This window comes from Cutaneotrichosporon oleaginosum (assembly GCF_008065305.1).
Source record: "Cutaneotrichosporon oleaginosum strain ATCC 20508 chromosome Unknown ATCC20508_contig03, whole genome shotgun sequence".
Lineage (NCBI taxonomy): Eukaryota > Fungi > Basidiomycota > Tremellomycetes > Trichosporonales > Trichosporonaceae > Cutaneotrichosporon > Cutaneotrichosporon oleaginosum.
The window spans coordinates 2,585,901-2,610,426 of NW_027072172.1; the positions used below are offsets into that span (position 1 = coordinate 2,585,901).

The 24,526-nt window shown below is 60.5% G+C and overlaps 7 protein-coding genes across 7 annotated transcripts; 4 read left to right on the forward strand and 3 right to left on the reverse strand.

Annotated features, from left to right (window-relative positions):
• Positions 1-140: 140 nt before the first annotated feature.
• Positions 141-4,996, reverse strand: COLE_04221 (uncharacterized protein; the record flags this gene model as incomplete). The annotated part of the gene is made up of 3 exons (XM_018427284.2): positions 141-1,027; positions 1,063-4,373; positions 4,410-4,996. 3 exons carry the CDS (start codon positions 4,994-4,996, stop codon positions 141-143), a joined length of 4,785 nt encoding a protein of 1,594 aa, XP_018282774.1.
• Positions 4,997-5,408: 412 nt separating this feature from the next.
• On the forward strand, positions 5,409-8,024 carry COLE_04222 (uncharacterized protein; the record flags this gene model as incomplete). Its single annotated transcript, XM_018421783.2, has 4 exons — positions 5,409-5,732; positions 5,768-6,109; positions 6,147-6,772; positions 6,809-8,024. 4 exons carry the CDS (start codon positions 5,409-5,411, stop codon positions 8,022-8,024), a joined length of 2,508 nt encoding a protein of 835 aa, XP_018282775.1.
• An 885-nt stretch (positions 8,025-8,909) lies between these two features.
• On the forward strand, positions 8,910-12,672 carry COLE_04223 (uncharacterized protein; the record flags this gene model as incomplete). The annotated part of the gene is made up of 2 exons (XM_018421784.2): positions 8,910-10,255; positions 10,290-12,672. The coding sequence occupies 2 exons, from the start codon at positions 8,910-8,912 to the stop codon at positions 12,670-12,672; spliced, it is 3,729 nt and encodes a 1,242-aa protein (XP_018282776.1).
• A 172-nt stretch (positions 12,673-12,844) lies between these two features.
• COLE_04224 (uncharacterized protein) lies at positions 12,845-16,597 on the reverse strand (the record flags this gene model as incomplete). Its single annotated transcript, XM_018427285.2, has 6 exons — positions 12,845-14,433; positions 14,469-15,105; positions 15,142-15,397; positions 15,443-16,054; positions 16,088-16,236; positions 16,328-16,597. 6 exons carry the CDS (start codon positions 16,595-16,597, stop codon positions 12,845-12,847), a joined length of 3,513 nt encoding a protein of 1,170 aa, XP_018282777.1.
• Positions 16,598-18,048: 1,451 nt separating this feature from the next.
• COLE_04225 (uncharacterized protein) lies at positions 18,049-19,807 on the forward strand (the record flags this gene model as incomplete). Its single annotated transcript, XM_018427286.2, has 5 exons — positions 18,049-18,155; positions 18,205-18,486; positions 18,519-18,871; positions 18,911-19,577; positions 19,615-19,807. The coding sequence occupies 5 exons, from the start codon at positions 18,049-18,051 to the stop codon at positions 19,805-19,807; spliced, it is 1,602 nt and encodes a 533-aa protein (XP_018282778.1).
• Positions 19,808-21,130: 1,323 nt separating this feature from the next.
• COLE_04226 (uncharacterized protein) lies at positions 21,131-22,313 on the forward strand (the record flags this gene model as incomplete). Its single annotated transcript, XM_018421785.2, has 3 exons — positions 21,131-21,780; positions 21,812-21,932; positions 21,972-22,313. The coding sequence occupies 3 exons, from the start codon at positions 21,131-21,133 to the stop codon at positions 22,311-22,313; spliced, it is 1,113 nt and encodes a 370-aa protein (XP_018282779.1).
• Positions 22,314-22,519: 206 nt separating this feature from the next.
• On the reverse strand, positions 22,520-23,707 carry COLE_04227 (uncharacterized protein; the record flags this gene model as incomplete). The annotated part of the gene is made up of 2 exons (XM_018426295.2): positions 22,520-23,658; positions 23,704-23,707. 2 exons carry the CDS (start codon positions 23,705-23,707, stop codon positions 22,520-22,522), a joined length of 1,143 nt encoding a protein of 380 aa, XP_018282780.2.
• Between the last annotated feature and the right edge of the window lie 819 nt (positions 23,708-24,526).

Here is a 24,526-nt window from a genome sequence, read left to right on the forward strand (position 1 = left end):
AAATGAGAAGTGCGGCACGGTTAGGAGGAGCTCTCGGCGTCCGCATCTAGACAAATTGCGGTAGACAGTCACTGATATGCTAAGGCATGCATCTGAATCGGATGGTCAGGCTATATGTTACTCCACGGGCTACGAATACACTAATACCCTCCGTTGCGCGCAATCATGGCCGCTCGCTCGGGGTTCATTCCCGCGCCACCCGCCGCAGGAGGCGGGGGAGGCGGCCCGCCCCACTGGCTGAAGTGCGATGGTGGCGGAGGCGGAGGGTAACCGCCGAAGTTGGGTGGTCCACCTGGTCCGCCTGGTCCGCCTGGCCCTCCCGGCCCTCCCGGTCCTCCTGGCCCACCGGGCCCGCCTGGAGCGCCTGATGCACTAATACCTCCTGGAGGAGGGCGCTGCATCGGTGTCCGACCTCCAAAGCCGGGTGCACCATAGCCTGGCGTTCTGCCACCTGGCACAGCGCCTTGCACTGGCGCCTGGCCGTATCCCGGCGTGCGCCCGCCCTGCTGGCCGTACGGTGTCGCGGCGCCACGCATACCCGGTGTCCGACCGCCTGGCGTGCGCCCGCCCGCGCGGATACCCGGCGTCTTGCCGCCCTGTCCCTGGTCGCTCAGCCGGCTCGAGTACTGCGCCTTGAAGGCGTTGCAGAGCTCCGTGACACCCGGCACCTCGGCGCTGTTCAGCTGATACGCGCCTGGCAGCACCTTGACGGGCCAGGTCTGGATCACACCGCCGTCCTTGGTGCTCTTGTTAAGGAAAGCGAGTTTGAGGTAACCCGGCCGGTCTGAGTCAATCGAGAAACCATAGTTCGAACGGCCCGGGTGCGCCTGCACGTAGTTCTTGAGGAAGCCCTCCAGCTCGTCCTCAGGCTTGTATTTGTCGTTGACGACCATCTCGTCAAACTTGCGCGCGATCGCCTTCACATGGTTGATGATCAGGTCGTCGAGATCCGAGTATGTGTACTTTCCCCCAATCCGGAGAATGCGGCCAAGAGCATGCTCATGCGGCTTGTCGATCTCCTGCACATCTGTCGTCAGCTCTGTCGACAAATGTCCAGCTTACCAATGTGCTGATACACGTCCTCGTCAACCTTCCAAGTGACTGCAAGGTGGTCTGGGCCCTTCGACGAGGGACGGATGACGACGTCGCCTCGCGTCTGGCCAGCGAGGAATTGCTCCGCCTGTCCGGAGTTCATGACGTGCCAGTTGGGGTGGTTGACTACTCGCTTGACTGACCCAGCCTTGCGCGCTCTCTTCTGCGAGGCGGCCTCCTCTGCCATCTGCTGCCGCGAGGTGTCGTTGTACTCCTCGTTGCGGAAAGGCTGCACGAACGGCTGGCTCTGCACCAGGTCCGACTGACGCGTAGAAATGCGCACCTGGAAGCGCCCCGGATTGGGCTCAAGGATGACAGCCGTGATTGCCTGGCCGCGGCTGAGCACCTCGTCGACAGAGTTGATCGGGTCGTCGGAGACGTACTCGCGTTCAAGAACGGCGTCAAGGCCCGTCTCGAGCTGGCAGAATGCGCGTCCCGAGAGTGCGCGGCGGACAGTGGCGGTTACACGCAAGCCGGGGCCGATCGTTCGCTCCGTCTCGCCAGTGAGCATCGTTAACACTTCCCAGTCATTGGGGACGTAGAACATGGGCCGGCGGTCCTGGCGCCACGCAATAAGTTCCGAAACGATGGCCCCGAGCGTGTGCCGCTTGTTGCCTTCTCCCTGGCGCTGAAGGTTGAATGCGAAGTCATCAAGGTTGAGCTCCTGCAGCTTCCGCTCACGGTCCGCGTCCTGCATGAGCTGCACGACGACCTGTGACTTGTGTTGGTCGGCCACGTCCTCGGCGTCGAGGTCAAGCGCGTCCTGGCACATTTTCTGCGCGAACTCGTAGTCCTCAGGGTGGATGCGGGTCATGTCCAAGGGCTCAGCCTGCTCGCTCGGGCTGTCATCCTTGTCGAGTCGGAAATCGTTCACGTCATTGTCGATGCACAGGAACCCTGCAACATTCTCGAAAATGGTCGGACCGAAAGTGCCGTACTCGGACAGCTGCATTCGGTTCAAAAGCGGCCCGTGCTTGTTAATGGCGTTGGAGAGGACGTCGGCCTTGCGCGGTCCAAGTCCTGCCACAAACGGCACCATGTGGCGGGTATAGGGGTCGAGCACGGCGCTGTTGACCTCCAGGCAAGCGGCGCTCACCGAGTTTACCAGACCTCGCTCAAGGTGGGTCAGAAGACGCTCCGTCGAGACGAGCTTTTGGTGGTGCTCAATGTACGTGACATCGGCAATGCGGCGGCCGAGACGGCAGTACGCGTTCAGAGGATTCTGGGCGTACCGCGCGAGGCCAAGAGCATAGCGACCGTTGGGTGGCAGCTCGGGGTGCTCCTTCGCAGCAGCTTCCGAGTTCATGTACAGCCTCGCCGTTGCGTCGTTGACGAAGATGAGGGGCTTCATGAAACGCTGGAGATGCGCCTCAAAGTCGGCCATGGCGTCCTGGAAATCCTCATGCGTGTCGAAGTTTTCGGAAACAGGCTGGCGCACGCCGTCAGGCAAGTCACGCATGGCCAATTCCTTGAGAGCCGACAGAGCGTCGTCGCGTAGCCGTCCGGTCTGGACTGAGAGACCGCCAATAACAACCACCTTCGGCTGTCTCTTCTCGACCAGCTCAATGAATGCTGAGCGTGGGCCTGCGTCACGCAGATTGTCGAATTTGCGCGGCGAGCGAATGGCACCCTCGGGATCTACAGTGACGGCCACCACGGCGTCGTGCACCGTGCCTTGACCGACGGTGATGGCGAGGACAGTCGGGGTCTCGCCCACGGCCATGTCGCGCGTAGCGTACGGGCGCATGTTTACGCGGAACTCAAGCTCCTCGCGGCAGCGCTCGGCAACAAACTCCTCGGCCTGGGTGCGCATGTGTTCTTTCAGCCAGCGCTGGGCTGCAGGGATGTAACCCTTCTTGACGACTTGGTCGATGATCTCCTCGCGGTGTCCGTTCCACGACTGCGCGACCTCACTATAGTCTTGTGATTGGACGCAGCGCTTAAGCGCGTCGACATAGCTGGCAAATCCCTCGGGCTGGAGCGAGAACTCAATCTTGAGTAACCCCTCCTCCTCAGCTTTCAGGATGTGCAGGAATTGAGGTGTGTTTTTAAACAGCTCCACAGGCTTGTTCGTCAAAAACTTGAAGGTGTAGTATGCGTGGTACTGGTCGATGACGGACATGCCACGATCAGTCGGCGTCGTCGACACGAGGGAACACGCCTCAACAAACTCGCGCGACTGTTGACGAATGGATGGATCGCGGGAGAGTTCAGCCGCAATGATGCGTTTGGCCGCGTTAAGGGCGTCAGCGGCAATATGGTATGGCGTCCCCTCGCCACAGAATTCCTCAGCAAGATCGTCGGGCATCTTGTCCGGAGTGGGAGGCGGCGCAATGGGATCACCACCGATGACATTGAAGGCTGTCGCGATTTCGGGAACGTTAATGCCAAACGCCTTAACGAGCTGCATGATCGGCCCTTTGCGCATCTCACTGTCGCGGTTGCGCTCTGGCAAGCGCTTGCCGCTGCCCTCCTCGATCGCCTCGTCCTCCTTGATAGCCCGGATGTCGTCCGCGTAGTGGTATGCAAGCCAGTCTGCGCCCTCGGCCGCGGCCTCGATCGACAAGTTGCAGACAGAGGGAAGCAGTGTTTCGGTGAGGTACTTGTCTTCAACGTCTGGTCGGCGTGCGCGAACCTTGTTCCACATCGCGGTGACCTGCTCACAACGCTGCCAGATGGCGCGGAACTTGATGCCGAGTCCATACAGGGTCCACAGGTCATCGCGGTCGAGGAACTGCACTGACGTCTGGCCCTGGTTTTCGAGCACGCTGAACGCGTCACGCTTGTAGTGCCACAGATATGGCACTTCAAGATTCTGCACGAACATCATGTTGAGCGCGCTTGCCACCGCTTTGATGAAGTCCTCCTGAAGGTCGAGACGAGGTTGCGCAGGCTCCGGATTCGGGTCCTGCACTGACGGCTCAGGCCAAAGGAAATCAGTATTTCCGCAGAAGAGGTACTGCGTGCGTGTGCCAATGCGGTTGTGCGCCCAGCCTGCAGCAACCTCTGGAGGAGGGTAAAGTGTGTCGGGGACGAGGATAGGGTTGTCGGAGAGCGTCGAGTTGACGAGTTGATGACGCTCAGGCCGATCCACCTGCGCGATGGCGCGGTCCTCATCTTGCAGACGGCGCTCCTTGATCTCGGCGGGATCGAACACATCCTCAAGGCGGAGGTCCTTTTTCCCTTCGTCCTCATCCTCAAACTCCATGCCCTCCTCGCCCTCCAACGCCCAGTCATAGTCATGCCCATCGCCGAACACATCGAAGATCTCGTCCCATGAGCTGGCGTCAGTTTACACTCTCCACGGATGAACTTACTCCTTGTCGACGCCAGCGAGCTCTGGACGCGCGCGAGCGGCGTCGAGCCGACGCTGTTTCTCCTCGCGCTTTCGTTCCCGTCGTTGCTCTTCGGTCTCGTTACGCGCCTGTTCTTCGTCCTCGTCCTCCTCAATGAAATCGGCGAGGTCGTCGTCGTCGTCGGCCATGCGCTCCTCGTCGTCGTCAAACATACCCTGGAGACGCGAATCGCCTTCGTCTGACCCCGACCGCCTGCGTAGACGCTTCAACGGGCGCGATGGTCCGACACCTGCATTCTCGTTCAAGAGCTCCAGGTCGTCCTCGGACAGCTCCTCTTCCTCGCGCCGCTGCCTCTCGCGCTCTCTGCGACGCTTGCGCTTGCGCTTCTCGCGCCGGCGACGGCGCTGCTCCTCTTCGTTGTCCTCGTCCGCATCGTCGTCATCGTCATCATCCCCATCAACGATGAAACCCTCAGCAATGCGGCGGGCCTCCTCGGGATCGTCCTCTTCAGACTCGTCGGAGGAGTCGAGATCTGGGTCTGGTTCGCCATACGGACGAATAGCCTCGCCCTCGCCCTCAGACGACGCTGCTTGCTCTCGGTCGGACATGCTTGCACCAAGGTGGAGGTTGGTGTGAGAAGTGAGACCGTGGATTTTCTGGGAGCCGATGCCAGACGGCGCAGATTTGGCCAGCCTGTCGCTCTAAAGGTTCTGGCTGTCGTGGAAGAGAGAAAGAGAGCGTTGTCGAAAGGGAGATGATGTTGACAGTCGATTATTATGGTTGGAGTGAATGGAGGTGACAGTGACCAGAAGTGGCCACCCAGTCGGAAATTCGGGGCCAGAGGCGTGTGGCACCTGGGATTTCTGACGTACCCCGCACCAACAACATGATGATCACACTCGACTCAATCAATCAACCAACCGTTTGACTCTCTCTCTCCCATCCCCCACTCCTGCGCCCCCTCAGTCTTGTTGCTCGCCGTCGTTCTCCGCTCCCTTTGCCTTGACAGCTTTCTCCGCAATGTCGGCGTTCGGGACGGGCTCCCCATTCTCCTTCTCCTCCCCTTCAACATCTACCAACAAAGGGTTCTCGTTCTCCGACTCCGTCCCCAAGAACCCTACTCCTCTCGCCAACACCTTTCTTCCCCCATCGTCAATGTCCGCCTCTGCCACCGATGTTGCAATGGACACCTTTGATGATGATGAGGCCTATGTTTACGAGGAGCACCTCGACCCACCAGCCTTCACAAGACAGGACAAAGCCAAGTGGAAGGCCAGTGGGCGAACGCTTCTGGCCGCCGCTGCACCAGTCGGCGGCGGCGTAGCTGCCTGGATTGCTAAGCAGGTAAGCGCCCAGTGACAGACTCCAGCCAACGTTAGCCTTCCAAGAAGCCCGATGACCCTGCGACGCTGTTGGACAAGGAGCTCTCGCTCGCGGACAACATGCTGTACATTTCGGCGATCAACACCTTCCCTCCCGCACTGGAAGACTTCTACTCGTCAACGTGCACCGTGTTCACCAACTTGCAGCAGATTATTGCCTCGGCGATAAGATTGCCCGAACCAGATGCCGCCTCTGGCGTTTGGGACACCGATGGGCATCTTGTCGCACTTGACGGTGTCGTAGGCCCTCCCAGAGCCGAGACTATCGTGCACATGCGCAAAATCGTCGAAATGTACCTACAAGATATTGATCGAATCCGTTGTTCCGTTGACGTTGCGGTGTGTTACTCGTGATTAATATTGTACTAACAGCCAGGACGACATCAAGTTCACATTCAGCGCGATGCACGGAATACTCAACCTTATGCGCATTCTCTACCTTCCGGCGGATGGTCGTGGGCAGACTTTGCTGGGAGAGGAGCTGCTCGACTGGGTCAATGAGTCCTCCCCGGCTGCTATCAACGACGATGGAAATGAGATCATGGGGACGCCACATCCATGGGATAACCCCATGTTCTGGCCTTTCCTCAACCGCTGCGTCCTTCGCGGCCTCTTTTCCACGGTTGCTCAATTCCTCAACACACTGTCGGATCATCCGCACCCCCCAATAGTCAAATTGGGTGCTACCTTGTCGCAGTACGCGTCGTCATTCCCCCGATCTGAAAACTACCGGGAAGATCACATCTACCTCTCTGAGCACAAGAAGTGGCTCGTCCGCCTCCGCTCTGACGTGGACTCCATAACCGGTGGACGGAACCGCTCGAACTGGCTGGGCGCAGACGCGAGCCGGGAGTGGAGTGGGTGGGAGGAGAACATCAAAAGCTTGGTGGAGCTCATGGAGGGCAAACCGGATAGGGTTCTAGCCGAAGCGAATGACTGGCGCGAAGCCATCGGGGCGTGGGGGCTTCTCGTCGAAGTGTGGCTTAGACGTGATGACCTTCCGTAAGTGTAGACACAGATTGTGGCTCTGACATTCAGCGACGTTGTGACCAAAGTTCTTGACGAGATCCCGATCGACACTACCATCGAGGAGGACGTCGTCCTTTCCAACATTTGCCTTGGGCCAAAGGGAGTAGCAGCTGCCCTTCGCACATCACAGAACATCGACACCTGGCTGGCGGCGCATCTTGCAGATGTATTCGACAAGCTTGGCATGGTGCCTGATGACGACGAGTTTGAGCTGTCAACTCGCGACTACCTTCTCCTCGCATACGCCGACAGCATTATGGACAGCCCGAGCCAGTGGAAGCTGTGGCGTGTCGTCGCCGAATACCTTGCCACGGCCGCCGAGGAAGGCCGCAGCCGTCTGCGCGAGTATATCCTCCGCGTCGCTTTGCCGTTTGACTCCGCATCTGACAAGGACAAAGAGGGAACGACAATGGACGTCGAGGCGGAGGACGACGACGATGAAACCGAGGACCGCGAAATGAAACACTTCTTCGATCTGCAGAACACGTGCATGAGCCTAAATCTGCATGAGGAGTGGCGCGAGATCTGCACCATCTTGGCGGGCACCTTCATGCGTCGCGGGGAATATGGTCGCGCAGCCTCGCTCGCGACACAAGCTCGTGACATCGAAATGCTCTCTTGCATCGCCGAGAAGATTATCTCCACCTACATCGAGCACGGCGCAGACGAGTATCTCAAGCAGGTCAACTCGCTTCCTGCGAATCTTCTGAGCGAGGCGCCCATGCTTTTGGAGGACGAGTTCAACGAGGAGGAGGGTGTCAGCCCGCATGCGCTTTACGCGCAGCGACTGATCTTCTTGTCGGAGTTCCGTGACTACCTGCTGTTCATGGCCGAGGGCACTCGCAACAGGGCGGCAACCCGCCTGGTGAGCCTGATCGACAGCCCGACAACCCCTGTCGCCTTTGTGGCTGTTCTGCTTGCGGAAAGCGTAGAGCTGCTCGAGGACGAGGAAATTCACCTAGGTCCTGCGGGAACGTTCGAGCTCATGCGGACGCTGCAGGATATTCTAGCTGCGGCCGACTTCGCCTCGCATGACTGCCTCCACATGCTGTGCCGGTACCTGGAGCGCACCGAGGACACTAAAAGCCAGGGACTGGTGAATGGCGCGATGAAGGCAAGGAGTGCGGAGAAGAGTGAGGCGCAGGCGCGTGAGAAGCTCGAGGTGGTGCGTCTAGCCCTGGCGCGCAACCTTTCGCGCGCTATGGTGGCGGGGCTAGAGAAGTAGACATGTACAGCATAGATCTGGCCGATTATTGTGGGGCCATGACAGTCATGACATTGCATGGTGTGTGTTTTGAGATGAGATACTAATCCGGGGGCACGTTGGATGAATGATGGCACGAAAGGCGTGGAATGGCGAAAGGAGATACAGACGCGGCGTGACACATGACATAAGCAGTGGCATCACGAGTTGAGCGGCAGTCGTTACATGACCGCGGGTGGCGTTGTGAGTCCTGCATTCTGCATTGCGGGTCATGTTCACTTGTGATTTTGTGAGGAGAGTGGCTGCAACGGGAAGCGTCGTTGATCTTTGAGAAAGATTGTGGGTGGGTGGGTCTCCTCTAACGCACACGCACAGGGCACCATCATGCCATCAGTCGACCCAGTTAAGTAGGCCCCCCACTTTGCGCCACCCACCTGGGCTGGCTCGCTGAGCAGGCAATGTCCTCGCCATCCTTGCCGGAAATCTCACCCACCTTGCCTTCACTGCCTCGCTCCCTCTCACCTCATCATCGCATCCTCCCTCCTCTCCATCCCTCCATCTCTCCATCTTTCCATCACATTCTCCATCTCACCTCGCCACACGCCTGTTTCCAGTCCAGCCTCGCAGCTTCGCCAAGGGTCCGGTACCCACCTCGAGTCGATCGGCGCCGGCCGCCGCGACTCGTCTCCACATCGATCTGCTCCGGTTCCACTACGCTCTGGTGTCTTGATTCCCAGTGTCGACTGGGATTGTTTCTGACATCTTACCGCAATTCGGCGACAACTTCTTCCCAGCTGTATCATTGTCAAGTCGACTCCCACTCAAATCTCATCCTGGGCATGCGCGCATCGCACAGAGCGTAGCCGCTCTCCACCCGCCACACGACCACTCCAGTACCCCTTGCTGATGGCACGCACCAGCGCCGCTCCGGCGCTCTCGAGCTCCACCTCGATTCCCTCTCTGCCCGTCACCCTTCCACCTCCATCTGGCCGTCTGCGATCCAACTCGAACATCTCGGGTCGGTTGAGTCCGAATGGCCGCCTCTCCCCTGCTGTGTTTGACCTGCTGCAGACACCTCATCCAAATCGCGACCCCAATCGCGAGCGGAGCACGCCCGAGCCCATGCCCGCTATGCCTGCGTCCGATCGGTACATGGACCGGTATCCGGAACGGCTCGCTACGCACCCCGTTCCACTGAGTGAACGGCCTCCTGACCGCAACGCCAGCTTACCGATCCCCTCCCCCGTTCATGCTTCCCCCCATCCCTCCCTTGCTGCTCAACTTCCTTTCTCCACGCAGCCGTTGTCTCCCCAGAGCTCCCAGCCCAGCGCTCCTCAGCCTACCACGCCCCATACACCTGCCAACCCACCACAAACCGTACCGGACCGCAGCAATGTTGTCACTCCTCCTCCACGACCTCCGCGCGGACCTCTCCGATCGCCCGGGGCGCCGCGGTCGCCCTCAATGCCAAGCATCAGCTCCGAGCTCGGCTCCAGCTCGAAGTCTCTCCAGCTGTGTCGTCGCGCTCTCGAGCATTCAAAGGATAACGGTGACACACTTGACATCAGCAGAGACCGCAAGTTGGACCGCATCGATGCCGACATGGTTGACTTTCTGCGCACACAAACAGGGCGCGACAAGCGTGGCGTTTGGCGCCTCGCGCTGAGTTACAATGCGTTGCGCGACAACTCGCTCGTCGCCTCCTTCTCTAAGCTCAACAGATTGCGATACTTGAACCTCAAAGGCAACGAGCTGACAGCCGTTCCGGCACCACTGCTTGATCTCGCCTCGCTTGAGATTTTGGACCTCTCTAAGAATCAAATCAGCTCAATGCCTGTTCGACCTGGCCGGTTAGCGCACCTCAAAGTCCTGTCGCTCTCGCATAACAAGCTGTCTGCGCTGCCAACATACCTAGCCGGCTTCTTGGCCCTCAAGGTGTTCAAAGTCGACCACAATCCTCTCGTATGGCCGCCGCGGGAGATCCTTGGACCGCTCATTGACATCGAGGTGCCGCCATTCACAAGCGAAGGCGGGGAGAGGGAGAGCAAGAGTGTGGCTGCACAACGCAGCGAGGAGGATCTTAAACCATGGATCGAGGCGCTGCGGCGGTATCTTCGGGATGAGATAGCCAGGACAGCGGAGGTGGAGGCGGCCGAACAGCTCGCTGGACAGGCCTACGCGGAGGACGCCACCATCAAGGGTGTTCCAGATGAGGATCAAGCCACTGATAGTACCTTGTTGCCTGGCGACGAGTGAGTTGTTCTGAGAGTGCCCCGCTGATCGCAGCGTGCCGATGGGGAATCCCGAGCTCGCGATCGACAGCCAGCCACCGGCTTCGGAAGCGTCGACGTCTTCTCAGGTGACAATGAAGCCTTGGGTCCCAACTGCCAACGAAGAGGACCGTGCATCCCCGCACTCTTTCTCGTCACCCGAAACGGGGTTGGGACAGAGGGTTGGTGCTCCCAGCTCCAGCGACAGTCTCATCCCAACCGCTCCTTCTTCATTGTCTTTACCCTCACACCCATTCCGACACGACCGCTCCACGTCCTCCTCATCTGTCACCCCGCCGGTCTCCGCGTCCACCTCGTCATCTGCCTCGGGCCCACAAGTCCAATTCCCCCACCCCCCGCCCGTCCTTCCCAACGGACACAATCGCGGCGCGAGCTACACCGCGACACAACGGCATAGCGGCACGCTCACCGCAAAGAAGTCGTTGCCCGACCTGCGGCAGAGCCACGCCAAAATCATCGAGGAGAGGAGAGGAGAGGCAACGGATGAGCTACGTCCTCTGGGTTTAGGGATAGGTCAGCAGCGCTGGCAGAGCAAGCTGCAGCGACCATTCGAGGACGCCAAATCTCCGCTACGGCCCATGTCCTCGAAACTGCCGATGGATGTGATGCCAAAACGGCCTCCGCCTCCCAACATGGGCGACCGGCGGGACAGCCAGGATGCGCCGACCGTTGACGAGTCGCGCAACTCGTACTTCCGTCGGCTCTCCACCCTGCCGCCCTCGACGATCTCGAAGCAAGTTTCGCCTGCGATGCTGATGTTTGTCGACTCGATTCGCGGCATCCTCTTCGCGCTCACGCAAACACACACAGCTCTTCGTCAGTACTTGAACTTTGCTGTGCCGGATCACGTTGCGGCGACCTTCGCTCGCTACATGCAGCCAGCGGGTGAGTACGTCGCGCATCTGATCAATGCGCTCGACCGGTTCGACTCAATGTCGCGTCGCGTCGCGCCACCTGCCAGTGCGATCCGAGCTGTTGTTGAGAGCGCCAAGGAGACAATCAAGGTGTTTGGCAAGCTGGTTGCCGTGCTGCGAATGCAGACCCCGGCATTCCGCGACGCTGATGTGCGCTATACACGCTCCTTACTGCTATCCATCTACGGTGGCATGAGTGAGATTGCGCACGCGTGGCGTACTATGTTGCCCCTCCTCGCCGAGATGAGGCCAGTTCTGCACCCAGAGACGGCGCCGCTGCGCCTTGCCCCGCCCATGTCCCAATCAAGCAGCATGACGGGCCGCACCCCGATTTCTCCCATCCTCGAGCAAGGGGAACGCACACCTGCGCGCGCCACCCTCGCACCGACCGCAATGCCGCCAGTCGGCACAAGCCCACGATCCAAGTCTCGTCGACATGCTGGTTCTTTCTCCGCCCAGGACGTCGAGAAGGGCATGCTTATGGGCTCACCTGTGAGCCAGCGCCACGAGTGGCCTGGCCCAGATATGGGCCGGATCTTCGAGGGCGCAGAAGGAGAGGGCGCCGATGTTCCTCCGTTCCCGCTGCACGCCGAGCCTGAGCCGCCCATGCCTCCAAGTCGGCACGCTCCCACGCTCTCAGGTAGCAGCTTCCGGAGCGCACGCAACCTCAGCTTCGACGTGCGACCGCCTACACCTGCGAGCGCTACGCTCTTCGACGATGACCTGCTTGACCAGATCGAGCTAGCGACTGAAGTTGCATTCAACGTTTGGCTGAAGGTTGCCGGCGAGATCGGCGCCGCGGACGCACCCTATACGCACTCCAAAGCTGACTCGGTCGGCTCTGTCAACAGCCAGCGCCTCCTGAGCGCAACGGACGGGCGCCGCCCGCCCTCGATCCCAGCGCGACACTACGCGGAGCTCGTAGCGTCCCTCGGCTCGGCCGAGCACGTGACGTCGACGCTGAAGGAGACGCTGGCGGGCCTGCGAGCCAACCCCTTCGCACCTACACCGTGGCCGCTGCACGACCACGCGCAGGGGTTCATTAAGACGGTCGTGCGGGTCATGGAGCAGCTGCGCGCTGTCATGGTCCGGCACACGTTTAGCGCGCCGACGCGACAGCAGCTCTCGCGCCTCGCACAGCTTGCGCGTGAATGCGCCATCCTCATCCAGGTCAGCTCGCACCGGCCCAGCCAGCCCGGGTCGCAGAGCTCACAGCCGCCGTCGCATGCAGGCAGCCACGCCGGCTCGCAGGCCGGGAGCATCGGCGGCTTCGGCGGCGCCGGTGGACTGAACGGCCACAGCCACGCCAACGCCCAGGCCCAAGTCACGTCGGCCGTACCGCGCGGCATTGCGGCTATGGACATGAGTTCGAGCGAGGACCTTGCGCCAGCAGGGTTGCGGGGACTGCACCTCCCGGCGCGGCATGGCCTGCGGAACGGCTCGGTCGGGCGGCGCGTCTACTAGTACACTTATAACTGAATGCATTGCTACCCCAGCACACATGTGTGTCCGTCCTGCCATCAAGAACCGAAAGGCGCTTGTGTTTAGATTATAACCATATACCAATCACCGCAGATACCACCGATGTCTTGCAGCGAACATGCAACCGACCCGCGCAACCATCGACCCGCTAATCTCAGGCGACGGACGAAGCAGTCACGGGCGGCTCGACGGCCTCCCGCAGCGGCACAGTATTGGGGTCCGGCGCACGCATCGCATCGTACCGCATCGCCTGCTCAGCCTTGATGGACTTGTTCTCCGCGTGCCGCTCCTTGGCCTCGTGCACGACGTCGGCGACATGCTCGCGCAGCGTCATGCGCTGCCGTCCATGACTATCCTTCTGCCGCTCCTCATCCGACGAGTCTGCGCGCACGTCCCGCTCCCGGTCCCGCCGCTCGCTCCGTCGCGCCTCTTGCGCCAGCCGCCGCTTCCGCTTCTCTTTGGCGCGCACGCGCGCACTCTCCTCCCCTCCACCTTCGCCTGCGCCGCCGACCCACGCGGCGGATCCGCCACCGGCGCGCTCGCGCTCGCCGCCGCCACGCATCCTCGGCCTTTCCTCCTCGCTCTCACTCTCATTCTCCTCGCGCTCGTCCCTCCCCTCGTGCTCACGGTCCGCACTTTGGCCCGCCGGGCGTGGGTCCCGCCCTCTGCCTTCGCTCTCGCCACCGCTCTCCTCCGATTGGCCGCGTACAGTCCAGCCCATACGGCCACTCGCACTCCGGTGGTGGCGCACGTGCACGCGATGCCCCGCATCGCTTATTACGTCGTAAGCCTTGTCGGCAAGCCAGTCCATCCAGCCCTCACGCGCCTGTGTCGCCTCCCGGTCTGCAGCTTTCAGCACCGAGCGCGCCATGACGTCCACGAAGCGCTTCTCCTTCTTGCCCGGCTTCCGCCAGTGCGTCGTGGGCGAGGTCGCGGGGTGCGCGGAGAAGGGGGAACGAGGCTCGGGGGGAGGCGTCACAGGTGTAGATGTGAGACGGCGGGGCGGGGGTCGGGCTGACGTCGGTTCTGGAGACGATGAACGGGATGCGTCTGGCTCATCGCATGGCTCTGTGTGCCACATGTGCTCGGCGTGCGGGTGCGGCTCGTGAGGGTTGGATGATCCCAGAGCGACCCTTGCGTTCTCGTGTGGTCCAGGTTCGCCCTCGTGTACTTCCGGAGCGCGTGTTCTAGTGGGCGAGGACGGCTTGGGCGCCTCCCCGTTCGACATAGGAGTAGTAGAGCGCCGTGGGGACGATGAATTTTGTCGGCGCCGCCTATGATGGTGCCGCGGCTCAGCTTCTCCTGGCGGGCACAGGTCGCGCTCGATCTCGGCCTCCGATTCGGAGAGGATCTCCGAGGCATGGTCTTCCCTGTGCCGATGATGGCGGAGACGCTTCTTGCGGTGTTGCTTATACTGCGGGCGATTCTTAACACCTTTGATAGCGCCCTTGACGGCCTTGCCAACCTTAACGGCGTGATGCAAGTCGCCAGTGCGCCAGCGCTCGAATCGTTTCAGGTCGTCACCCTGCAGCTGCAGCAGCGTACTGCTGAGCACGAGGATCTCCGCAAATGTGTCGCGGTATCGTCTCACACGCGCGAGCATGTCGTCCTGATCTGCTGTGCTCGCATCGCCGAGCCCGTGCTTGGCCACGGCTTCTTTCCACGCTCGCTCGGCCTCCGCTCTGTAATTGCCTTGTAAGTCAATGCCAAAGTCATAGAGGTGCAAAGCGTCGCGGACTTGCACTGCATGTCAGCTTGGCAGAGTGCTAGTCACCTACGGTTCCGATCAGCGAGCAACACTGTGCGTGCCAGATTCTCGTCCATCGTGTCCACCAGCATCTGACGAGACTGCGCTTCGAGGTGCGAGACGCGGTCGATAAGCGCCTTGCAGAGTTTGAACTCAATCCCAGCTTCAGGCTTGTCAGGCATTAGATCGTCCGTGTCCGAGGTATGCCCGGCCTTATCGGTGAAGGTATCAATCTGGAGCTTCGGTTTGACGGATTCGTCTGGTTTCATTCCACCGTCGTTGCCTTCAGACGTCCGCGTCGGCTGCGGCGACTCGCTGACGCGCGTGCCTTCACTGCTGTTCTCGGGAGCGTCCGCTCCTATCAAGTCACGATACTTCTCCAGCTCGGTCTTGTCGACGCCGCCGAGCGCCTCGACAACCACATCATGGGTAGTGGGATCCTGGAGAAGGCGGGTGATGAGCTGCTCCTGCTGTCGCGACAGCTCGACGCCCTGCGACAGGGCCTTTTTACGCAGCGCGAGTTTGGCCTGGTAGCGCTTCCGCGCACCGTCCCACTTCTCATGGTTCTTCAGAATGAAGTGCGAGTGGGGCGCGAACGCCTCGGGGTCCTCATCCCGGGCCAACCGGAACCCGCTTTGCTGATACTTGTGCTCCGAGATAGTGTACATCTGGGCGCGTCAGATCCGATCGCACAGATGACTTACAATACCAGTGACGGTGTTGGTGGCAAAACTCGTAATAATCGGAACACACATGAGCGCGTATATGACCCAGAAGACGCGGCCGCCAGCCGAGGTAGGCGCATAATCCCCAAAGCCGATCGACGTTGACAGGATGACAACGGCGTATATGGCATTACCATAGCCCCAATACTCCATGGCATTGAAGCACGCCGCGCCGACGACATAGAAGACGATTAGGCCGCTGAAGGACCAAATAAGGTCGTACAGTTGAATGAGACTGGATTTAGCCGTGTATTAAGGCCAGCCAAGCGGGACCACGCACCTCTGTTGATGTAGCTCTATCTGGTGGATGAGGCAGATTTCGTCGATTAGGGTTCCATACGGCTTGACCTGAAGCGCGGCGCGATGCATTGCAATCGAGTATCTCTTGCGCCACTGATCACGGCGCGTCGTTGCGCGGTCCTTGATGAAGTCGATGATGATTGAAACTTGATTGGCGAGCTGGGCAATGGTGAGAACGGCAAAGGGAAAGCAGAGGATTTTGCCCCATGTCGTCGTCGGAGAGAGGTCACCATAGCCAACCGTGAGCGTCGTCTGCATGGAGAAGTAGATGCCGTCAAAGTACTTCCACCCTTCAAGACGGGAGAAGGCAAGCGCCTGAAAGCCAATGAGAACGAACAGACCTGTAATGGAGAGCATGAACTTGCGGCCCGTGACGAGAAGCTTGGGGCTCTCAGCGTGATCGTGCTTGTATGCGAACACATAGTGGAGGAACAGGCAGGTGCTGATGATGCCAGCGATGATGACCGAAACAACACCCGCCCAGAAGGCTTGGTCGAACGTGTAATCGGGATTCTTGTTACGCCATGCGCCAAAGTAGGCGATATTCACAATCGCGATGATAGTCTTTGCGACCCAGCAGTATAGCGAGTAGCTTTATCAACTGAGTTTCTCGAGAAAGACCCACCTGACAGCTTTGGAACGGCGATGGGGGGAGCTAAAGCGGAGCACAAGCAGGACGTTGCCAACGACGTTGAACGCGAGCCCGATGCCGGAGAGAGCGAGGCAAGCTTTTGGGTCTTTGACCGGCTCGCCATGATCGTAGAACCAGTGTTGCAGGGATCAGCGAGGCTCGGAATGTGCACGAGCACCTGAAAGCCAGACGTAGACGCTAAGGCGCCGCGTCCTGAGGCGTGCTCAGACTCACTGTCAGCGCTGGGATATCGAAGAGCGTTGAGACAGGTGCAAGGATGGCTGACACTAGGGGCGCAAAGCGCGCAAAGTTGCGGAAGTCTGCAGTTGTTACGGGAACAGACTCGATAAACTGCTGGAAGAGCTCCCATGAGCGGGGCGTGGTCGAGCCCGTTATGGTCCTAGTGCTGGCGTTGTCTGGCTGGACGACGCTAACAGGAGTGGCTGGACTGGTTGGAGTAGTGACTACGTCATTGTGATTGATGGAGGCCGGCTTCTCTTTCATAGCGGCGACAGGTTAGTTGAAAGAGTACGAGAGTAGAGTCGGCATTGAGAGAGTTAGTTGAATGGGCGATGTGATGAAGAGGGTGGTTGTGATGGATGATGATGAGGGTGATGGAGAGAGATGGAGAGAAGGGCGATGCGAGTGGTGGCTTGTTCGGTTCGTATCAACGAGGCACACAACCTAGCTACGGCCTGAGCGGCATCCCCGGTGATCCCAGTGAGATCTCGCGAGGTCATTCCTCGACGCCCGCACTTGCTTGAGGAAAACGATTGAGAAGAGAATCGAGAGGGGGTGACTGACCAAGATGTGTTGTTGATCTGTGCGAGACATGCATCATGATAGTAGTTGCCATTGTTCCGCACGGAGATCCGCAGGAGATGGGGGTTGATTAATCGATTAACAGCTCTGCAGTTCGGTTGAATTTCGGATGACCGAACCCAACAATGACCACGTGGATTAACGGAGTTCATATTACTCTCCGATTCCGCCTGGGTGGTAGACCTGGGAAGCGAGCTGATCCGCTGCCGCCTATCAACCACGCGAACTCGGATCCGAGCGGCGAGAGCCGTTGGGTCAAGTCAATGAAACGACGGCGACCAGCAGTGACAAGATTGCTGACGAGTAGAGCAATCGCGCGCCGCACGCTTCAAGACGCGACGCTGTCACCTCCATCGCTGCAGACTACCCGGGCAAGACCGAGATGACTCGACACTGTCTCTCCTCTTGCACTCCATTCCCCCACAACTCCCTCAACATTCTTCTCATCAGCACCGCAAACACAGCTATCCACTTGCTCTTCCCTTGAGACTTCGGCGCCGACGTCTTGGACATCGACTGCGGATATTTCTCGACCTCGTCCGCCCCCCCCCCCTCAACTATCTGCCCCCTCCCCCCCGTCATCTCCAGCCGCCCCGGCTAGACGTCACTCCTTTATCTGTTTACCGCACGCCGGCCCGTCTCCCCTATCCCCTCCGCGATCACTCCCACTCGTCCTCATCACCACATGATGGACCCAAGCGCCTTGCCTCTTTACAACGGGGCAACCCGTAAGCAGAACGTGGCGTGCGACGCTTGCCGTGCCAAGAAGATCCGCTGCAAGCGCATGACGATTGCACAGAGGGTGAGTACTGGTGATGGGCATTAGTGGCAATTCCAGTCAGAGCCTCGAGGAAGGTACGAAGCTGTGGGGTAGCTGAATCACACTGCTCGATCGTCAACTTTATGAATTCGAGTCGGCGGGCTCACGGACTGCATCACCTTAACTCCATCTCTCCACTGCTTGCACTGCTGACATACACCAGTGCGAGCAGTGCGCCGCCAAGGATCTCGAGTGTACATCAAACTACATCGAACAGCTGCAGAGCAAGCCCCGCCGTCCCCGGCGGTTTCGCAGTGCAGACGACAAAGAAAAGCGGTGGAGCGGCGATGAGACGACACGCGTCTCACCTGCCATGCCGAGCCGGCAGCTATCCAACCGCTCGGCTCCGGGACGCACTGCGACCTCGGCATCCAGCGACAGCACTGGTGCAGTTTCAGGTCCAGGCCCGCGGATGGACGAGTGCGTACTTTCGGTCCCGTATCTCGGACAATTGCGGTGCTAATTGCAGTGCGATGGCGATGATGAACTGGATGGCGCCTACGCACCCTGTCGTCATCACTCGCCCCGCCCCACAGAACGGGGGAAATCTTCAGGCTGACTTGTTGCGATACTTGTTCAGCCCCACGCCAGTACTGCATCATGACTGGCGGTACTCGGATGCGGCATCGCTGGAGCAGGCTCGTCTGAAGGCCTGTGACCTTTGGGAGGAGCAGAACGGGGCCGTGTGGGAAGAGACGCCGAGCGCCGCGCATCTCGGTCTCTGGGCAGCGGGCGAGGTTGAACTGGAACGGTGAGTGCAACTTTAAGCGGAGCTAACGTCAGCGTTGCACAGGACCTCATCGACACTTTCTTCCAAGTGGTGCATTCGCGATTGCCGATCCTTGAGGAGCCCGAGTTTAGAACACTATATCTCGACCCCGATGCGGCAATGGGGGGGCCTTTGTCGCCGGCGCTGTTGGCGGTTGTGCTGGCTTTCGGCGCCAGGTTCACCGAGCACGCTACATTCGTGGCTGACCGCGAGGAGATATCAGGCCGCGAGGGTGACCCCGGCCGCAGCCGTATGACCCAGCTACTCGTCATCCGCGCCCGCGAGATAGTCGAGGCGTCCAAGGCGTTTCGTGTTGCGACCCTTGTTAACGCCCAGACACTCATGATTCTTGAAGGGTTGCTGGGCCGTGAGTGCCTCCCGTCCTTGGCAAAAGCTAACCGCCGAGAATCTGTCATTCTGAAGAAGCAGTATCGCGCTAGCTACCTGTCATTGGCGGCGCGGCACCTCGACTCACTCCGGGAGCCGATCCTACACACCACTCCTGTACGGGATGAGAAGCTTCGCACCAGGTTGGCGATGCAGATGGTCTCCAGCTTCGAAGGCGCATTCTTCAGGCTGCCGGAGCTCGTGGTCAACGACATGGTGCCCCTCGTATCGGCGAGCACATCGGACGAAGAGGTGTGGCTGAGCGCCGCGCGTGCCGGTGCAAGCATCTGCACCAAGCTTTGCGGCGAGCTGTGGGCTCCTCGCACCTCAGCCAGCGGCATTCCGCTCAACACGCTGCGCGACTTTGTGCACGACCACTCGTCATGGCGCGACCTGTATCTGTCCAAGCTCGGCTTGCCCGTTCCGTGGCCAGAGCACTGGAGCGCGCTTACAACCGTCCGGATCATGAGCACAGATGTTTTCTACCACGCGCTTTGGCTGGTTGCGGAGCGCGCCATGTCCGACTTTGGGATCCAGGAGAGTGGGGAGGAAACGATGCGCGGCATGTTTGCGTTTGAGGCACAGCAAGTGCGCGAGCGGCTCAAGCGAGAGGCGATGCATTCGGCGATGCGCATTGCCATGCTATCCGCCCTCGCAACGGAGCAGGGATACCTTCGGGTTGATCCGTGAGTGTTTGATGTGAAAGGCGCATGCTGACCCAAGCCTGGTCCTCTACCGCCCCATCTATGATGGAGGCATGTACCTCGCTCGCCAAGGCCGCGACGACTGCTTGGGCTGCGTGGCCGGCTTGAGACTCTACGCGACCGCCTACCCGCAAATGTGGGAGCTGGCACGGGATATCGAGTCTGCTTTCTTGGCCACGACGCAACCGCTTCTAGAAGCGCCGCTAATCTAATCAGCGTCAGCACGATTAGAAACGCTATTTCCGGATCTCCGGGATAAATAGATGGGAAATACATACGACAAATTCCTTCGCACCTCCGGCTTGTTTAAAAGTCTGCGCGACACAAATCTCTATCCACCAACACCCCCAACGTGAGTACTTTCAACGCTATGATGACTACTTGTCGCCCCAGTCCTAAGGCCATGCGGCTTGCGGATCCGACTTGCACCAGCCAAACACGTGCCCACTGAGCTCCCTCCTTTCTCGCAATGCGAAGAATGATGCTGACTGCAGTTCTCCGCTGTGCTTCTGTGCTTTCTTCCACGACGCGCGATAGAATGTATTTGTGAGTCGCTCTTCGAGTGTGGCGCGCCACCTGGCACGCCCACACAATCGCCATGCCCCTTGATGATGTCTACATTTCCATGCTAAGTCTGATCCTTTGTGACGACAAACATGTATCTAAGAACGGCCTTCTGAGGGCTCCTCCTTCGCCGCTTTGCGAGGATGTCGCTAACAGACAGCTAGTTGTAGCATGTGATGTAACGTTCTCTTCTGCGTTGTGCTGTGGTGGGTGAGGAGGGACGATGATTAGAGGTTGTGTGCGCCTGCAGCTTTTTCGACTGCCACTGTTACCTGGAGTTTGACTTCTCCTGAGGCTGACCGATGCCCCAGTCGAAGGAGCCGCATATCTGACTGCTCATGCTTTGTTGTACCTGGCTGGGCGCGCTGCGGACAGCGGGAGATGATCAGATGAGTCGTTTCGTGCAACAAGCGGCTGCCTCCGGACACGAGTGCGGGACTGCAGCCACCTAGATATGAAAGTGATGCACAGGAGTCGACTGCAGATGGCGGAGCGAGCATGCGTATGTATGTAGACATTTGCGGGTCCCAGGAGGAGGGAGGCTGGAGGAGGCTGGTCAGCGCACTGGCGGCGAACTCAGACGATTGCGACGGTCGGTAGATACGATAGGACATATCCTCTTCACTCTGACAACTCCTTTCACTACGCCTCACCGCGCTCCTACGTTTTTCCTCTGCGCACGATTTCTGGTGTCCCACTGTCTCACCCCCTTCGTGTCGACGTCGGATCGGGGAGCGTAGGTCAGCTGACTGGAGACTCCGCAGGCACGCCGCTCCGACTCGGAGAGTCGCCCCACAGTTGCGCTCAATCCACTCGCCGCGCCCGAGAGCCAGAGTCTACGTCGAGCTCCGAGTCGGCGACATGCCCACTCCGAGCTCCAGCTTGCTCTGGACTGTCTCACATCCCTCTGTCTCTCTCCTGCTCGCTTCCTCTTATCGCTCCATCTCCCCTCCCTCTCCTAACATTCCGCGATGTCCGGCATCGCTCCCCCGCCGCCCGTGGTGCAGCGGCACCGCGTCTCGACCCACGACAACCCGTACGCGACTAACGGGCACGCGCCGGCGCCAGCGCCAGCGCCGCCCGCCCCCGCCCCCGCGAAGCCAAACCATGCGCGGCTGACCTGGCACCGCGATGTGCGGGAGTACCTGCCCTCCATCCTCCGCCGCTTCCTCGGCTACAGAGAAGCAGGGACGAAAGCGCCGTTCGCGCCGCTGCCCTTCCCGCCGTTCTCGTGGATCGCACGCTTGCCACTCAAGTACGAGGTGTGGCTGCTGTCGTTCGTCGGCTCGTTCGTGGGCATCGCCCTCATCGAGATCGTGATGATCGCCGGCTTCCCAGATGAAGGGATGATCATGATCGTGGCGAGTTTCGGCGCGAGCGCCGTCCTGTCCTTCGCGACGATCGACTCGCCGCTCGCCCAGCCGCGCCACCTCGTCGGCGGGCAGGTCGTGAGCGCACTCGCCGGCGTAGCGGTCACCCGGCTCTTCCGGCACGCAAGCGGATATCGGCTCGACGAGACGACCGTGTCTGGCGGGCTTGGGCATGTCGTGTGGATCAATGGCGCGCTCGCGATGGCTGCCGCCCTCCTCGCCATGCAAGTAACGGGGACGACGCATCCTCCGTGCGTGCACGCCAGAGCAGGCTGACTCCAGTGGCGGCGCGACAGCCCTCATCGCAAGTGTCCTCCCCGCAGGCGTCGCCATGTCCTGGCGTTTGGTGTACATTGTCCTCATCAGCGGGTTGCTAATGCTCGGCTGGGCCATGATCATAAACGTGCGTGGCTCGTCTCCACTCATACTCACACTCGCGCAGAACGTCGGCCGCCGCCGATACCCCACCTATTGGCTCTCGGGCGACGTCGTGTTCGTTAAAGCCACACACGACCGCGTTACGCGCGACGAGCTGCACATGGCCGCTGTCGAGGGCCGCAGCGACGGCTTCGCGCAGATGGACCGCATCATGTCCAATCCTGTGCCAGAGGACGAGAAGCTCAGCCGGAGGAGCATGGGAAGTCTGCGGAGCTTTGCATCGCGCAGTCAGCGCGGCCGCACTCCGCGGAGCCGGTCGCCGACGACGCAGGACGCGAGCCGTATGGCCGCCGTTGAGGGGCGTAATGACAGGTTCGCGCAGATGGACCGTGCATTGTCGCAGTGAAGGTGTGTGGCGGAGGAGAAGCAGAGATGTATTAGACAAGAGAGTATGTAGCCATGCGAAGCTTGCTGCTGTGGGGTCTAGATCCTGATTGGGCTCGCAACCCGACAGCACCGTGCCAACAATGCATTGCATCTACTGTACAACAGCTCATATACACGTCAAGCTCTGTGGTCTAAGTCTACGTCTACGTCTCTATGCCCAGACACTTACACGGCCGTCTCAGCGTCTGTTTCCCGGCGCCAACACCTTCTCACCGCCCCCCACATCTTGGGCCCCGGCATAAGGAAAGCCGCGAGCAGCATCGTCGCGCCGCAGAAGAGACCGGCCGAATTGAACCGCCCACCGTCTGCCGTGATGAGGACGCCGCACACCACCGGCCCGGCGAGGATGGGCGGCCCAACAAGCGTCCAGAGCATGCCGAGGCGCATGCCGATCTCGTCGACGGGCGAGATGGTCGCACACGCCGCGGCGACGAGGGTGAACCACGCGCCGCTGACGATGCCGTAGCACACGAGGCCGAGGACGCCGACGGCTGTCCCGCTCGCACCGGTCCAAAACGCGAAGAGGACGACGGCAGACGCGAACGACGTGCCCCCAAATACGACCCACACGCCAAGCGCGTCGGCGAGGACGCCGGCCGCTGCGCGCCCTACAAAGCTGCCGGCTTGGAGGAGCGCGACGGCGTACCCCTCCATATTCGCGGGGAGGAGGTTGGCGGCGAGCACGGGCGCGTTGAAGTACGGGCTGAACACGTTGAGCATGTACACCGCGCTGCCGACGACGAGGAAGGTGTACGGCGCTTCGCGCCACGGCGCGCGCAGCGCGCGGAGCGGGGGCGGGGAGCGCGGCGGTAACCGCGCCTTCATCCACACGCAGGCGGGGAGCATGAGGACGAGGTTGAGGGCTGCGATGGAGAGGATCGCGTCGCGGAAAGAGAGGCGGGCGAAGAGCGCGCGCATGAGGAGCGGGTACACGACGCCGCCGGCGCCGGCGCCGCACACGACCACGCCGACGGCCGTCGCGCGCCGCCGCAGGAACCAGTGGCCCGAGATCGCGGTCGCGGGCGAGTAGGTGAGTGTGCCGGACAGGCCGAAGAGGAGGTGCGCGAGCAGGATCTGGTAGTATTCTGTGCAGAAGGCTAGGCCGATGAGCGCGCCGATGGAGAGTGCCGTTCCGGCTATGACGAGGAGGCGGGGCCCGTGGGCATCGAAGTAGCGTCCAGCGGCAATCGAGCCGAGGAAAGTAAGTGTGCTCTGCGTGCTCCCGATCCAGGCGACGTCGGACTTTGAGTATGCCGCGAGCTGGTTCGTGAGGTAGTAGGACTGGAGCTGGCCGAAGGACGTGACTGATGTCAGGGGTGATGCGGGAGCGAGGGAGAGGGTGCACTCACCCATGCCGAAGATGCAGAAGAGGACGAGAAAGGTGGAGAGCACCACGAGCCAGGCGGTGAGGCCGCCGTCCGGCGGCGGGCCGATGCGCGTGAGCTGCCGCACTAACTCGGGGCTGGCATCGGGCGGGAGGCCGAGAGCGGCGAGCTCAGCTTCGTCGGGCTCAGAAGTCTGCTTCTCCGGCTTATCGCTGAGCGTGCTGAGCGTCGTTCTGGAGGAGCGGGAGTGATCCATGGTGGCATGAGTGTGACATCAATCGTGAGCTGTGAGAGAGAGGATGAGTACGTCAGTGGCAACCAGTTCGCTATTATACACATGCTGCGCGCCGATAGCTCACATCATACAGCGAGATAATTCCAACAGTTCCACTCAATCGTCATGTCACTCCACCGCGGCGTTAAGCCGGTGGAGGTCGGTGGAGGTGGCCCGGCCGAGTCTGTGCGGGGTGTGATTCGCCACATCTGCGGCCTCCACCTTCGGATGGCGGAGTGCGATGACAGATATCGGCTCGGCAGTCGGAGCACCAGATATCGGAGGGTGTGGGGGCATGTGGAGGCAGGCGTCGACAAGGACGAGTCGGTGATTAAATAGGCGTCGGCAGGCCTCTGTGTGGATGCGATCTCGCAGCTCGCGCGACACATCCGTGGCAGGTGGGTTTCGATCCACCTGTTCCCATCCCATCCTGTTAATCCCATCGCCCAGAACATCTCTTCCGAAGCGGAAGTTCGGCGACTCGCACACGGTGCAGGAAGACCAGCCGTTTCACTTGCACGGACGACGCACTGTCATGGAGGAGTCCTCACTGCGGGTTGCAATGGTCTTGAG